Source organism: Sprattus sprattus, assembly GCF_963457725.1.
Source record: "Sprattus sprattus genome assembly, chromosome: 18".
NCBI lineage: Eukaryota > Metazoa > Chordata > Actinopteri > Clupeiformes > Clupeidae > Sprattus > Sprattus sprattus.
Genome location: NC_137916.1, coordinates 10,090,203 through 10,104,946, shown reverse-complemented (window position 1 = coordinate 10,104,946; position 14,744 = coordinate 10,090,203). Strand labels below are relative to the sequence as shown.

At 44.5% G+C, this 14,744-nt stretch overlaps 1 protein-coding gene across 1 annotated transcript; it reads right to left on the bottom strand.

Moving 5' to 3' along the window:
* Nucleotides 1–9,188: 9,188 nt before the first annotated feature.
* Nucleotides 9,189–14,087, bottom strand: LOC308379080 (GTPase IMAP family member 5). The gene is made up of 4 exons (XM_080856136.1): nucleotides 13,963–14,087; nucleotides 12,767–12,959; nucleotides 11,138–11,355; nucleotides 9,189–10,780 (listed from the first exon to the last, which is right to left on the bottom strand). Exons 2-4 carry the CDS (start codon nucleotides 12,942–12,944, stop codon nucleotides 9,914–9,916), a joined length of 1,263 nt encoding a protein of 420 aa, XP_080712262.1. The 5' UTR covers nucleotides 12,945–12,959; nucleotides 13,963–14,087; the 3' UTR covers nucleotides 9,189–9,913.
* Between the last annotated feature and the right edge of the window lie 657 nt (nucleotides 14,088–14,744).

The window sequence follows — 14,744 nt, the reverse complement described above, 5'->3', positions numbered from 1 at the left end:
TTCTCTTCTCTCTCTATCTCTCTTTACCTCTGTGTGTCATGTGTGTGTGTGGGTGCTTGTGCTTGAAACACTTTCACAACCATTTCCAATGAACCATGAGAACCAAGAAATACTCCGCTACTACCTCCCCTCACCCCAGACGCTCCATTCGTAACTGTCCAGTTTGTTTGGTTTTCCTTCCTCTGGCAGAGAGGCGAGGGTGGAGGTGGAGGTGGAGGTGGAGGTGGAGCGCTGAGCTGAGGCAGTAAAGGGAGTGTGCTGAGGGCAACCCCAGGTTCCCTGGCCCGGGTCAGCATACCGAATGCCGTCGCAGAGGGACAAAGGGGAAAATATAGACCTCAGCCAAGGATGCCTCAGGGAGCATTTGATCCCAGCAAACGTGTGCCGTCCTGGAAGACACGCTCCGTAAATTTCCTCTCTCCTGGGCTGTGTTCTCACACACATGTGCGCGCACACACACACACACACACACACACACATTCACACGACAGGGGTGACAGGTGTCAAGAGGTGGAATTCAGGGGTGAAGTGAGGGGGAAAAAATGAACTATTACTTTGTACACTGTTATTTTTTTCTCTTTTAGCTGTGTGTGTTTTCTGGTCAGATGGCACCATGGAGAATTTATTTGAACAGATGTGAAACTTCAGTGCCAACATGACCCCACTGGTCTCACTTGACTACACTAAGCTTGATATATCTCTCCTGAAAGATAACTAACAGAAGAACAACAACTGAGCATGCCATGAAAAAAAGGTCATCGTACATTTTTCTTTAGCTTGAGCAACCCTCAACACAGCCATTTTTAAACCAAAGAATTCATGATTCATTACCGTCTTAACGACCAGGCACTAGATTAATATGTCAGGTTAAGAGATCAAATCAAAATGGTGACATTAGGCTTAAATAAATGCGCAGTCGTCCCAGAAAGCGTATATCTGTATTCCCTTGGAGAGATGCTCATCACAGGTTTGAGTTGCGTTGGAGGATTCCCGCATGTGGTAGGGAAGCAAAGGGGAGCGCAGATACGGGCCGTAAAGAGAGGAAATTTATGTGGCGTGGAGAGCAGGGTTGGGAGAGCGAGGTCACCTACAGACTGAAGTGCGGAGGGGTTGCCACGGGGAGCTGAGGCGGCCGCGCACCGAACGACCGACAGTAATGTTTAGATAGAGGAGGAGACAGCCACGCTAATTTATACCCCCCTAATTGGAAACAGCGCAGCGGCTGCACCTGAACTGCATTCCTGTCGTGGGTTTGGGGGGTGGTGATGTGAGGCGCAGCGTGGTGGGAGGGTGATGAGACACGAGGGGGGTTTCAGGGGTCGGAGTGCGGAGGAGGAGGAGGGAGCGAGGTGTGGGTCACTGTCAATGGTGTCTTTGTTATTCGGGGGAGGGCCACTTCTCCTTCAAGCTGCACATGGGACGCAAAGGGTAAGCGCGTGTCAGAAGGTGCTGTTACGACAGTCCCAGAAGCCCCCTTTCCAGGAGGGACCACCCAATCTCTGCTTCAGAAGCATATGTCCTCATTTACAATGAAAACTCTGGTATATTCAGGTATAAACACTACAATACTGATGGTGCAAACTAGCCAATTTTTTTTAACCCAAGCTGGTCATGCATTTGACTGTATTCAATATAATGATATTGTCTGCAAAAAAATCAATATTGTAAGCAATACCTCACATCGTAAAGATTTTTAGATAGCACCAGCCATGATGACGGAGTAATCATTTCATAAAGCCTTCGGTGTGGGGATACAGTAAAAGTAGCAGTCAGTTAGTCAGTGTTCATCCAATAGGCTGTGTGCCATTTCCCTTAGCTCCACACACACACACTGGCTCCTGGCTCACAGACTATGTGCCATTTAATTTAGGAGCATTGGAGATGTTTAGACTTGCTGCTAAGTGAGTAGCTGTCAGCAGCTGAGCAGACTTCAGAGCACAAGCCAACCGTCGATGGGGAAGAAAGAGGAGATAAAGTGATAAGTGGCGAGTATCTATCCACTCCGTCAAAAAAGTAAAAACATGACCCTTGCTGGGTTGAGACTGGGGCCTGAAGTCACACATGTGAGGAGCATATTGGTGGCAGACTTCCTGATCGCACAAATAGCCTACTACTTTTCCTGTCTTTCCATGGAATTGATGAAATCTAACAGAGTCTGAACAGTCTGATGTGGCGGGGGCTGTTTTGTTCTCTCCCAAAAGGCGGAACTTGCGTTCCATGCCTAAGAGGGCGAGAGAAATAATTGTTGGTCATGTGTGTTATTTTGTATGCGTGCACGGAGATGTTTTCAAAACAATCTGTCCAATGGTCAGTCCCATTTCCCTTGGTTGGGCGGCGCTTGAGACTCAGTGAGTCAGATTTGTGCTAGGACCAACCTCTGAGTGAAAAAGTCTTCAGTCGGCCACTCAAGTTCTGTGATTTGTCATTTTTTTTTGTTTCTGCCCGGAGTCTATCCTTAGCACCAAGTTCAAAGAACTTCAAAGTCACCACAGTGTATCTTCTTATTCTGTTTCAATTCATCATGCATGCACACACACACACACACACACACACACACACACACACACACACACACACACACACACACACACACACACACACACACACACACAGATATACATAAAAACACATGCCTTACTTATACCACTGCAGCTGGAAATGGCTGAAAACACCAAGATCAAAACAAATAGATAAAAATAACATATGAAGTACAGTAATAACACACAAAGAAACACTGTAATACAACAGTGAACTATGCGTAATTACAGCAATTATAAGACCAGGTATCATGGTCCATGATGCTGATATTGTGAGAAAAATACAGGAGATCAGCATACTTCTAGACCAACTAACAAGGAGACCTTATTTCTTTTAAAATCATTCACTTCTGATCTCATCACTTTATTAAAGGAAAAAAGTGGTCTTGTATTCTTAATTCATCGCTTGGCTCAGATCAGGTGACAGGAATATTCAGTGATCTCTTCCATTTAAGAATTATAGGATAAAATGTGTACTATGGGATATTCAGCTGTCCAACTCACAGCACAGTAGTATTTCATCACTGTTTGTGCCACTGGGAAACTGAGTATGACTCTTGTGTTGTTAGCACCCTGTTTGGCTAGTTTGCCTTGGACTTACAAGGAAGTGAAAGAACAGACCTTTGGCTTAGTGTCCATCGTGCATCTGAGCTCAGGGCCATCGTTAAGGGTTCAGAGAATCCCCTTTAACTGTCACAGAATGAGGGACTGTGGGGCTAAGAGTGCCAGACTTCATGCATGTGAAAAATTGAAAGAAATGAACGTTCAGTTCCCTGTGAGACCTCTGGTTCACTATAGGCTGCTTCTGCTCAATTTTCAATGTCACTGCTCTTACTGATCCTTACTCATCTCTGACAGGAATCCTGACATCTTTCTCTTCTCAGGGTAATCCCTCCCCCTCCCCCGTGGGATGTGTGGACTAGGAAACACATCAGAAGTTGGTTTCTTTGGGGCTGAGTAACTGTCTCTCATTTTACAGACAGATTGAAGAGTGTGTTTTTCTCTCTCTCTCTCTCTCTCTCTCTCTCTATATTTCTCCTCCTGGTATCAGGCGTCTGAGGGGCCTATGCAGCTCCGTCTCTGTTCAGCGCCCTGTGTTTTCCTCTGAGCATCCATCGGACCGTGTCATACCAAACAGGAACAGAGACCGCAACCGCCGCTAGCCCCCGCGTACTCTCGTCTTGCGCAGGCCCCTGCCACGCCTTGCGGTCCTTGTCAGCTCAAGGTCGTGTGAGCGCATGTTTTGTATTTGTTCCCCTTTTCTCCTAAAACGATACGACAAGATACGGCCCTTTAGACGGGACCTATTATGTTTCAAGGCTTCAAAGGAGAAACAGGCTGTTATTTCTCTGCCTTTTGAGGAATTTGCGCCGAGGCCTTGGCTTTGCCATGGATTTGGGTAAATGACTGCTTGAGATGCTCGCTGTCCTTGTGGTTTTGAGCATCGCACCCGACACACAGTCTCTCGCTCTGACTTCACTCTCCGGCTCGGTTTATCCAGCCACTGCTCCAGTTGACAGTAAGCCCCCCTCTTGGTTCAGTTTTACCGCTTGCCACTGCAGACCACAGAGCTTAGCAGACCCGTTGGACCACATGCAGAAAGCATGAGTTCTAGCCGCGAGCTGCTGACTGGCAGCACGGCCGACCTGGCCTTTGACGTATGAGGTGGGAGGGCGGCACCTCCTTGTTTGTGTGTGTCCCTTCCTCCCATGTGTGGTCTAGAACGAGGATCAGGGGATGACCCACTGGGGAAGCAGGGGACTACAGCAGCAGTTGCAGCCTTCGCGGTCTGTGTTGCATTATGACCACGTCACATCAACACACTTGAACACACTCAAACTCAAACAGAGACACACACACACAGACACAAGCAGACACACGCAGACGGACACACACACGCACGCGTACACGCACACACGCACGCGCACACACACACACACACACACACACACACACACACACACAGATATACTCTAAGTTAGACTCCACAAGAACAAATGTGCTTGTCTTGGCCTGACCCTGTGCTTTTGCTTCCAACCACAGGGTCGGTGTCCGTAACTGAGGGGAGGATTTCCCCCTAGTGCTGCTCGCTCAAACTCAGCCTCCCTTTCCCATCAAAGAGAGTCCACTCACCGCAAATAGTGACGGACGGGACGTCACTTACAGCGGACCGCATGATTAATTAACTAAGTCTTGCTCTGGGCCCACCTAAGACCCTCCGATCCCTCAGTCATCTGGGATGGGTCAGAGTGGAGTCTCGGTGGGTGTGGTCATCAGTTCTAACTTGGATCTCCACATAGCCCCTTTGAAACGGACTGAAACCCCTTGAGGTGCATGTGAGAACACGTGTGCATGCTCTCACACACGCAATCAATGATCTTTTTTATGTCCTACTTCAGTTTCACTTGTTCTTGATAGAGGCTGTTGGACATGATCATTTTTCACAAGTTTCTTGTGTGCCATTGCCACACAATCAGTCTTGGGTAAAAATAACCCAGGTTAACTGAGGTTTGGTCTCTCTCTCTCTCTCTCTCTCTCTCTCTCTCTCTCTATCTCTCTTTCCCTCTATCTCACACTCCACCTCTGCCATAAACTCCATCTTTAAACTTATCCTTCTTCCGTTTCCTGGTGTGTATCTTCTCATTAAGGAAATGTGTTTGTGTGTGTGTGTGTGTGTCTGTGTGTCTGTCTGTGTGTGTGTGTGTGTGTGTGTGTGTGTGTGTGTGTGTGTGTGTGTGTGTGTGTGTGTGAGTGTGTGTGAGTGAGTGTGACAGTAAGAGAGAGAGAAAATGAAAGACAGATAGAGAAAAAGTGTGTGTGTGTTTTCATGTTACAATAAAAAAAAAAACATCCAGTATGCCTGCTTCCCATACAACAGGACAGCTGTGTCTAATTGTGTTTAACTGGTGTGGTTTCATCCTGATTACACAATACCATTTCAACACTTGGCCTATTGTGCTAAGCGTTGTCTTTTTAAAGGAGGCATTATTATATGAATAGCCTATACATGTTATAAAAAGTCTATAATTCAGGCTGAAATGGCTTGTGTGAACCCTTGTATTGTTTGTCTAGGTTAACTATTTCATGCAGCCTTCCAAATTTCGACAAAGCCCCAGCAGTGTTTATAGCTTTTATTTTGTGAAGCTTGCCATTATTCTTATCTGTTTATTTTACTACCTGTACAAACATACATTTGATTACCACCCATTACACCGTCTGGTTTAGCTGCAGGGTAACAAAGTAAATCTTTTCAAAATCAATATCAAGAACAAAAGCATGCCTCATACATTTGGCATGCCTGTGCACCAAAAAGCAATAAATAAACACCGCCATTTTAAGCACTGAAACAAAGCCAGTCTCTCATAAACATTAACAGGCTCTATCGTGAACGCATACCCAAATAACTACTCGCGGAGCTGTTAAAAGCTGATCTCTCTCACTCCCTTTCAGTGTTCGTATTTATTAATTTGGCTGGGGCTTTCATCTGAGGTTTATAAGTGGTCTCCAACCCACACACGCGGACGAAGCGCGATGTTAAACAGGGTTAGAGCTCCACAGTAAACAATTCCAGCCACACACGCGCACGCCACAGGGAGGAACATCAAAATAGCGGTAATAGGAAAAAGATGAGCGGACTGTGCGCCCGCCCTGGCTCTTGGGCTGGGCGCTGGACATCAGGGAGTACAGTCACCCGCGCAGTCCTTTGCTGGCGGGATTGTTATTTTTGACCTCAGGTTTTCATCTCCGTCTGGTGAGGATACCACTAGCCCAACAGATTTTTAGAGCAAGATGTATGTTGTTGTTGTTTTTTTTCTGTGCTTTTTCAAACAGCCTTGGCCTAGCCAAAACATTCTTTGAGAACACATGAAATAAATAATTCGAATCATCAACTTCATATTCATCATTTTAATGTTGAGCTGCGAGTCTCAAGCCAATTGTAAGCATATGCTGACATTTCTTGTTGATTAAAAATAGGCTTATGTGGATATATTGAGTGGTTAACATGAATCTAAAATTATTACATCACATTGTATCTGTAAAGGCTGATTCATGCTTCCTTACGTAAGCGTAAGCGCAAGCGCAAGAGGCCGCGCAAGCCCCTTGCGCGACCCTTGCGCGACTTCTTACGTCTTGCGTGCGTCGGCCCCTTTTTCTAGACTTGCGTCATTTTTTACGTAAGCCCTTACGCGAGCCTCGCAGCCTGCATTCTATCAACGAATGATACGAGATGAGGTTACTAAAATATTCTGCATGTCTACTCAGTTTTACAGTGCTTCCCAAGTAAAGGTTTGAAAAGAACTTCAAGCTTCAGACTTTCTGTTAGGGAACCTGTTATCTATCTGCAGAGCAAATGTCAGGCTCATACAAAAACATTAACGTGAATTACTTGATGCTAATACCTAGCGCGGTGTCTATAGGATTTTCCATATACGTTAGCATTAAGCTAACGTATTTTCTACCACAGTTAAACATGCAATACTATGTGATTGTTTTTAGAAAACGAATGTTACGTGATGAGATTACTCAAATGTAGTATGCATGTCTGCTCAGTTTAACAGTGCTACCCAAGCAAAGGTTTGAAAAGAACTTCAAGCTTCAGACTTTCTGTTAGGGAAACAGCTTTGTATCTGCCAGGCAAATGGCAGGCTCATGACAACACGCGCAACCTTTGGGAGCATGAACTGCACCGAGTAAATTTTGCGCAACCGTTAACCCCCAACGCTGTAGCATGCAGCCGCCTTAAGTCGTTGTGGCATCCACTAACTCCGTTGTCAGTTCCTAACAGCTGACAGGACGAAAGGAGGGTAACTGCAGCCTAATCAGTGACGCCAAGGAGCTCGGTCAGTTGTGATTAATTGATGTGGTTTTGGTCGTGGGTGCTTTACGAGCACACACCAAAATGTACGTGTTTTGTCAACCCGACTAGACAAGTTCGTTGTGAACTCTTCAAGAAACTCTCTATTAGAGGGATGTGATGCTGGATAAGGATTTCACCCTCGTAGAGATCAGTACAAGTTCCAAGCATGTTTTCTTTCTTACCGTTTTTTCCCTTCTTATTTTCCATCCACTTTTCATCCCTCTCCTCTCTGTCTTTTAGGTTCACTCCCTCGCTCAGTCATTCCTCACTCTCTCTTCTCCCCAAAGCATGTCCAATAGGACAGACTAATATTTGGACAGGTGTTCCCTTTTTATACACACTATCTTCAGAGAGAGCGTGCTGCGGAGAATACTTCATCTTTTCTTCAGTATGTTAACAGAGGGCAGTTAAAAGGTTACAACCAGACCCACAGATAGCCTGCACCCATGCATAATCCATTTTGTAGGCTATATCAGTAATCCCCAACAATAAAAAAAACAGTTTAGCGCCTATTTTCTTTTTTGCACTTTTTAGACTTTCGTTTTTTCCTCGTTTCAAATAATGGAGGAGTCCACATCTGGATGACAGATGTGGGTCCCTGCGCGTATTCCCTCTCTCCTTCTTTCTTTCACTCTCGGTGCAGTTCTTCTCTCTTTCATACACACATATACGCACAAGCACACACACAGCTATCTCTTCTATTCTTTTTCTGCTCTATAGAAACACGAGAGCAAGGCTGATCCTCTTGGTCTCGCTCTCTCTCGTTGGAGGACCACCCACAGAGGGAAACGCTTCGCTGTACAGTACTGACGTGACGGCTAGAAATACAGAGGTGGAATTTTTTTCCTTGTTTGACTGATGGTTTTAGCAGACTATCCTTTACTTCAATGTCAAAACCATAACCTGCCCTTTTGCAAAAGAGAGACAGGGAGAAGGAGCGCTGATCTCTTTAGATGACGGTGGGGCCTTACGCCTTATATATCTCTATCTGTCTGTCTGGTCACCGCATAGGTTCTATCTCTCAGCCTCCCACACAGGGATTCCCCAGCTAGGCCATGTGAGCAATCCCGGAGTGGGGGTGATGTTCCATCGTACGTCTTTCCCTGTCAGTCATAGATCACGGTCATTATGAGGTTATTTTCCAACTCACCACCAGATAGATTTAGCAATACTTCATGAGACAAAACGTTATGTTGTATAATAATCGTGTTCGTTTTTAAGTTTAATACATTTACATTCAAGGGTTAAGCAAATCATTAAACCACATATTAAGATCAGTGTTTTTACCTCAGAAATCAGCTCAGAGAACTAGAGTGCAACTGAATTATAGCTTTATATTCTAGGTAGTGTGCACTAAATTGAAGCCTTGAAATTAGTAGTCAGAGGCTCCGTGCCTGGAGAACCACATTGAGAGCTGAACTGACTCATTAAAGTAATTACATGTTTTTAAAATTGCAAATCATACTACTCATATCCAGATGGAAAGTGGTTCATTGATTTGTGACTCTTTAATTTATTGTCAGGCCTACATTACAAAGCTTATATCATGCCAGATCATGTTTATGTCTACATGATGTTATTGTGACATATATTGTTAGATGTTATTTCTGATCTTATTTAAAAGCTGTTCAAATAAGCAAGGGTAATCTATAATACAGATCTGTGGCTTATCAGACTTGTTCCCCAAACCTGTTGATATTACAGGTTTCTAATACAATGTTTTTTTTTTTTTTTTTTTAAATATGTTGGTGCATTGCTTAATGAGTGCACCTTCAGTTGGGCATGGATGCTTATCTGCCTTATCGAATAAACCTAGATCACCAGTTGAAGGAAAACTCTTGTAGATTAATGCTTGGATTTGCCATGTTAAAGTAAAAGTTCAGTTGGCAGTAACACAAGTATTTATATTGGTATAGACCTATTATGGATATTTGTTGATATTCGTCATGATATTAATCAATCTCATTGATTACATTTCTATTTCTGTTTCCTCCTCTACACACTACACAGCCAATTGAATGCCTCAGTTGCAGATATGTTTGTAATTAGATATCTAGCGCTCTGTCTGATAAATTGTCGTGTACATGGATCTTATTTTCGTTTTCTTTCCAGTTTTATTGTAAACCCATTTGTAGGTTTGATTTTGCAGTAATTTTAAACACAGTTTAATGGGTTTTGTTGTCGTATGAATTAGCCTTCTTTGTAAACCTGTGTACAGGTTGAGTTCTTCTTTTATAATGTGGCACAGCAGTGATAAAATGTGCCAGTGTGTGTTTTCTCAAGTGTAAATAAAAGTTGACTGATTGATGCAATTGCAATTAAAACAGTAGGAGCCTTAAATGAGATAGAATCAGCCTGTAGGATGAGCCTCACTGTGGCTCCCCAGGCAAAGAGCTCTCTCCCAGTCAAACACCTTTATGTTTCCTTGCTTTGTAGCTGCATACTCTAGTGCAAACATTAATGTAAAGCTTCCATGCATTATTCAGTGTTAACGCGTGTCTCTGCTTTGTGTGCTACTTCACTGGGTCTTCTTCACACGCCTCCTCCTGCCCACCTCAGAGCCCACCGAGCCCACTGTGACCCCCAGCATCCTCCCTGCTGGCCCCCCCACAAAGAACCCCACCAAGGCCCCCAGCAGGGCCCAGCCCCTCACCAGCCCCGGCACACTTCTCAACCACCCCGTCATCGTATCCCACAATCCCCTGAGGTAGGAGGGAGGGGGCAAGTCGGGAGCGAGAGAGGGGTCAACACCTTCTGTGAGGTCATCGTCGTCCGTGTCTGTGTCCGTTGCCTGCGCGGGCCCCTCAGCATCTTCCTCCTGCTCTGGATGTGACGGCGAGGAGGGAGAGACAGAGACGGGCTGTCTCTCTGCCCCCTGCCCTTCCTCCCCGTCTCTCCTCAGCTTCTTAGGCTCCTGGGGGGCAGGCCAGGTGTGGAAGTCCGCCCCGCTCTCCCTCACTACATGCTCCACCTTCTCCAGCAGCTCCTCCACACTCCTTCTCTCCTTCTCCTTCTCCTCCTGTTCTGCTTCTTCTCCTCTTCCTCTCTCAAGGGCATGGTAGTGGTCCCCACACCTCTCCACCAGCTTTAGCAAGTCCTGGCGCTCCCTGCTGGTCACATACTCCTCCAGGGTGACTCCCTCTGGCAGCCGATCCATGTGGGTGAAGAGGACTAGGGTGTGCCTGCTGACGGCCCCAGGGCCAAACACCTTCTCAACGGCCTCCAGCCCCAGGAGCTCCATGGAGGCTGGCTGGTCCACGGGGACACACAGCAGGAAGGCATGGGGCCCGGGGGCCACGAGGGCCAGGCAGGAGTGGATCTGGCGATGCACCTCCTCTGGGGAGAGCTCTGAGCAGAACCAGTCTGGAGTGTCCACCACGGTCAGCTGAGGAGACGACAGGTAGATAAGAGGAAGGCAAGTTTAACGGAACGTAATAAGTATTTCGGTATGTGGATATTCTGTTGAAAATTAGGTCCTTGATTTGTTAAAGGTCACTGCTGAGAATTAATTTAGAACTGCATAAGAGGGTCCACACGTAGTAGTGGTAAGATATTTGTGGTATTAGGACAAATCATAATACCTCTCTATGTCACTCTCTACCTGCCTGTATTTCTCTAAGTAAGGATTTCAGCAGTGGCAATTATGTCAGAACACATGACACTAAAGGCAGCCGTTAATACTGAGGTGCCTGTAAGGAATTTTCAAGGTCAAGGTAGTTAATCAGCTCAGGGAACATCCTACCTGTCTCCCAGCAACTGCTGCAGCTCTACTCTCACATTCACTCGTCCCAGCAGCTCCCTCTGAAGCCGTCGTCTCAAACGCCCCACGTCCCAAGATGCAGTTCCCAGCAGCGCTCTTTCCTGCGCCCGTCTGCCCAAGCAGAACCAGCCTCAGCGCCGGGGCCGCAGCCAGGGATGGGGGCAGAGAGCCGTGATCCAAGGAGGAGGACGACACAGAGGCTGCACAGAGCGGCAGAGGACAGAGCTCACTGCCTCAAATAACATTTCAGAAAACTTTAAGCAGTGTAGTCAGTACCATTAGGTATGCCGTGTCTGTATGGAATTTGTATGGAATTGATGACATAACAATAGTGCTGTTTTAGGAAGAAGACACACAGTGAAAGGGCATGTTTAAATGATTATATTACATTTTTCCTGGGGGGAAAAAAACTACAAAAACTACATTTTCAACATGTACATAAGCATCTACACAGATATTGTTTCAGTGTGATATTTCACATATGCCATTATTTAAAAAAATATTAAATTATCCTAATGTGAAGGCTCTGTGGTTATCACTACCACACACAAAGAATTTCTACTTTAAAGCTGACTTTTTTTTTTTGAATGTATGTTTGCTGAAAACATTACATTTCTGAACATCTATATTACTCATACTAGTGCAAAAAGATCATGCAAATGGCGAATCTCTCTTCTAAGTAGATGTCAAATAGAAGTCATATTTTATAAATGATTAAACTACATGCTGTGATTACATGTGTTCTGATTACTCACACTTCTTATTTGGTCCATGTGTTGTGTGTGCCATATTTTCATTTTATTTATCCGAAGGGAACGTAACAGAACTGTAGTAAAAAAGGTTCTAAGCTACTAATGTCGATTTACTGTACACCCTGTTCAATCATGAAACAACTGCGCCATCTTTTGGGCATCCAAAGACATTGAGTAATCCCATTAGAAAGGAAGCCGACTGTCAAATATTGATGCAGAAACCAATAATTGTGAAGGAATGTAAGGAAGATTGTGATTGTCTTCATCCTCAGAGGTGGATCAAAATGGCTTGAAATCACAAGGCAAAAAACAAAAGGCTACCTCCCATTTTCATTGACTTTTTAGAACTTTTCCATAACCTTTCAAAGACTTAAATTGACCTTTCACAACCTGCCAGGTACCCAAAATCGCATACTTTTTTTTCCACAGTATTGGACTAATTCTTGAAAGAACATTAACCAACAACCTTTTTCAATAATTTTCAATTGAAGTGGAAACTGTATCACGTTGCAGAAATTTGCACAACAAAACATTATCCATGGAAGAGTACTATTACATCATTTATTTGAATAGAGCTTAATATGACAACATTATTTAAATAAGCCTAGTTAGTAACCTCTCCAGGCCTGGAAAATGTTTATTTTTTAAAGTAAATTCCATGACTTTTCCAGGATTTCCATGACCATGGACCCTGAACTAAAGGAATCGTCCTCTATGTTGCTTTGATGCATATTCAACACATGACCAACCATGGGACTTGCCAACATAACCCTAAGATCTGTAGCTTCTTCATTATTTTTTTCTGGCAGGCAAGTCAGCATACATTTCCACATTCCTTGCAGATGGATGATCTCCTTACCTCCATACTGGGTTTCCTGCTCCTCTTCCTTTTCTCCTCCTCTCTGCAATACTGCATCCATGGCCTCATCATTCACTCCTTCATCCTGATGCCCTCTTTGCGTTCTCCACCCCTCTGTGTCTGGAGTTACTCCATCCTCTAGATGTTCATCACTCTGTAGCTCTTTCTTGGGTTCCATTGTTGAATGTTTCAGCTAAATTAGAGGTCAATGCATCGCTTTTATGCAAGTGTACATTTTGACCATCACCTAAAAGGCTCATTTATCCACTCATTAGTATATTGGTCAATGGGCATGGACGGATTATGAAACCATGGGCCCCTGGGCCTGGACATGTAAAGCCCCCCCCCCCCGCATGCGCACGCCTGCAAAAATTGTGCAATCGCAAAACATTACTTAAATGTAACTCATTTTTTTTTTACAGCACAATAACTAAATTCACCTGTACCTCAACAGGATTTACAGAGCACATACACATTTTTGAACACAGCGCAGGTACTCAAATAAAGCCAACAGCAAAATACACCTCTTTCAACCACAAATAAGAAATACATAACAGCGACTTCACGCAGAGGCTCTGGCTTAGGGAGCCCCTGAGCTCATGGGCCTGGGCCTGTTCGGCCCGTTCGGTAATCCATCCCTGTCAATGGGGCACTAGCCAAAATGTAGCACTGTTTCACTGATTAACTGAACTGAGAACTTTAGTTTCACTAACTATCCAGTTTGACTAGATAATGTACAAAAATTCCAAGTTACAGACTATGGTCAGTGTTTGAACTGAAGAATCAGTAAACAAACCGGTCTTCCTCACCTCGTCCAATAAGGGGGCAGCTTTGGAGAGCCTTCTGTTGAAGTCTTTAATGCCTGTGTCTATAGCACACCTCCATGCTATGAGCAACAGAGCCCATTCTACAGGAGTCATCACTCAGGAATGTTATGTTTTAAGGCAGTCTTTAACTCTCATTTTATATTTAACTTTCATATGTATTATGGCTTTTCACCCAAGCACACAGATCTTTGTTACTCTGTTACCATAGTCAACAGTGACACACCCATCAACTATGTACAGCATAATAATGCCAAACATCAGTAATTTTTGACAGTTATAACTAGTTGAAAGGCACACAGGGCAGATACATGTGGAAAGGCAAAGACAGTGAACAGGCAGTTTCCAAAGTATCTTTAAATGTCATTTTACCTTTTCAAAGGCCTGCTATCAAACGGCCTCTTGTTTCAGAGTGTGCTGTTCACTTCCTCAGCTCTCAGTCCGCTACCATCACAAAAGGCAGCAGCTGGGGTTCCTCCCTTCCTCACATGACTGCATACGGGCACGCTGTCTTTTGCGGTGCAGAGGAGTGTCTCAAAAACCTCTCAGGGCTGAAAGCAGTGAGCTCCAACGGCAGCCTGGTTTCAATGACTCACACAGGAAGCTACTGTATACACACGTTTTCTCTCATCTTCCTCTTTGAAGACACTCCCTAAAACACACTGTGTACCCAAACACTAGCTTAACCCATTACCTTCCTGTTTTGTACTGCATATATTATTTTTCTTTCTTTAACAAAAAATAAAGAGAGGAAACCTCTACTGGGTCTTTTGGCACAGTTTAAAGATTATGTTTTGCTAGGCTAGCCTAGGCTATGCTAATAGAACTAAAGAAGAGGGAATGTGTCAACATTCTGCTGCAGGCTGACACACTGGCAGTCTGGCTATGCAGCAGGAGCATGAGGCATCCACTCTGTCTGTCTGTGAATTCATGCTGACTGCATCTGAGGCACATTGGCATCTTACTCACTTACCTTTTCATTACACGAATTACAAGATGATACAAAAAAATGCATGAATGAAAAAAAGCAGAGTGATGTTCTTAACACTTTCTGTTTTTACTGCAAAACTAGAAATCACCACAATGTGCTGGATTGCACTTTCAGGACTTTTTTTTAACCCATGCTTTTTTTCTCCTTTTACATTTTTTTTGCT

What these genes read in the sequence shown, in the direction of transcription:
- LOC308379080 (XM_080856136.1), bottom strand. Translation starts at nt 12,944, where the DNA reads ATGGAACCCAAGAAAGAGCTACAGAGTGATGAACATCTAGAGGATGGA. An exon ending in GCAGGAAACCCAGTATGGAG is followed by an intron (nt 11,356 to 12,766) that starts GTAAGGAGATCA and finishes CGCTCTGTGCAG; the next exon opens with CCTCTGTGTCGTCCTCCTCC. An exon ending in CAGCAGTTGCTGGGAGACAG is followed by an intron (nt 10,781 to 11,137) that starts GTAGGATGTTCC and finishes TCGTCTCCTCAG; the next exon opens with CTGACCGTGGTGGACACTCC.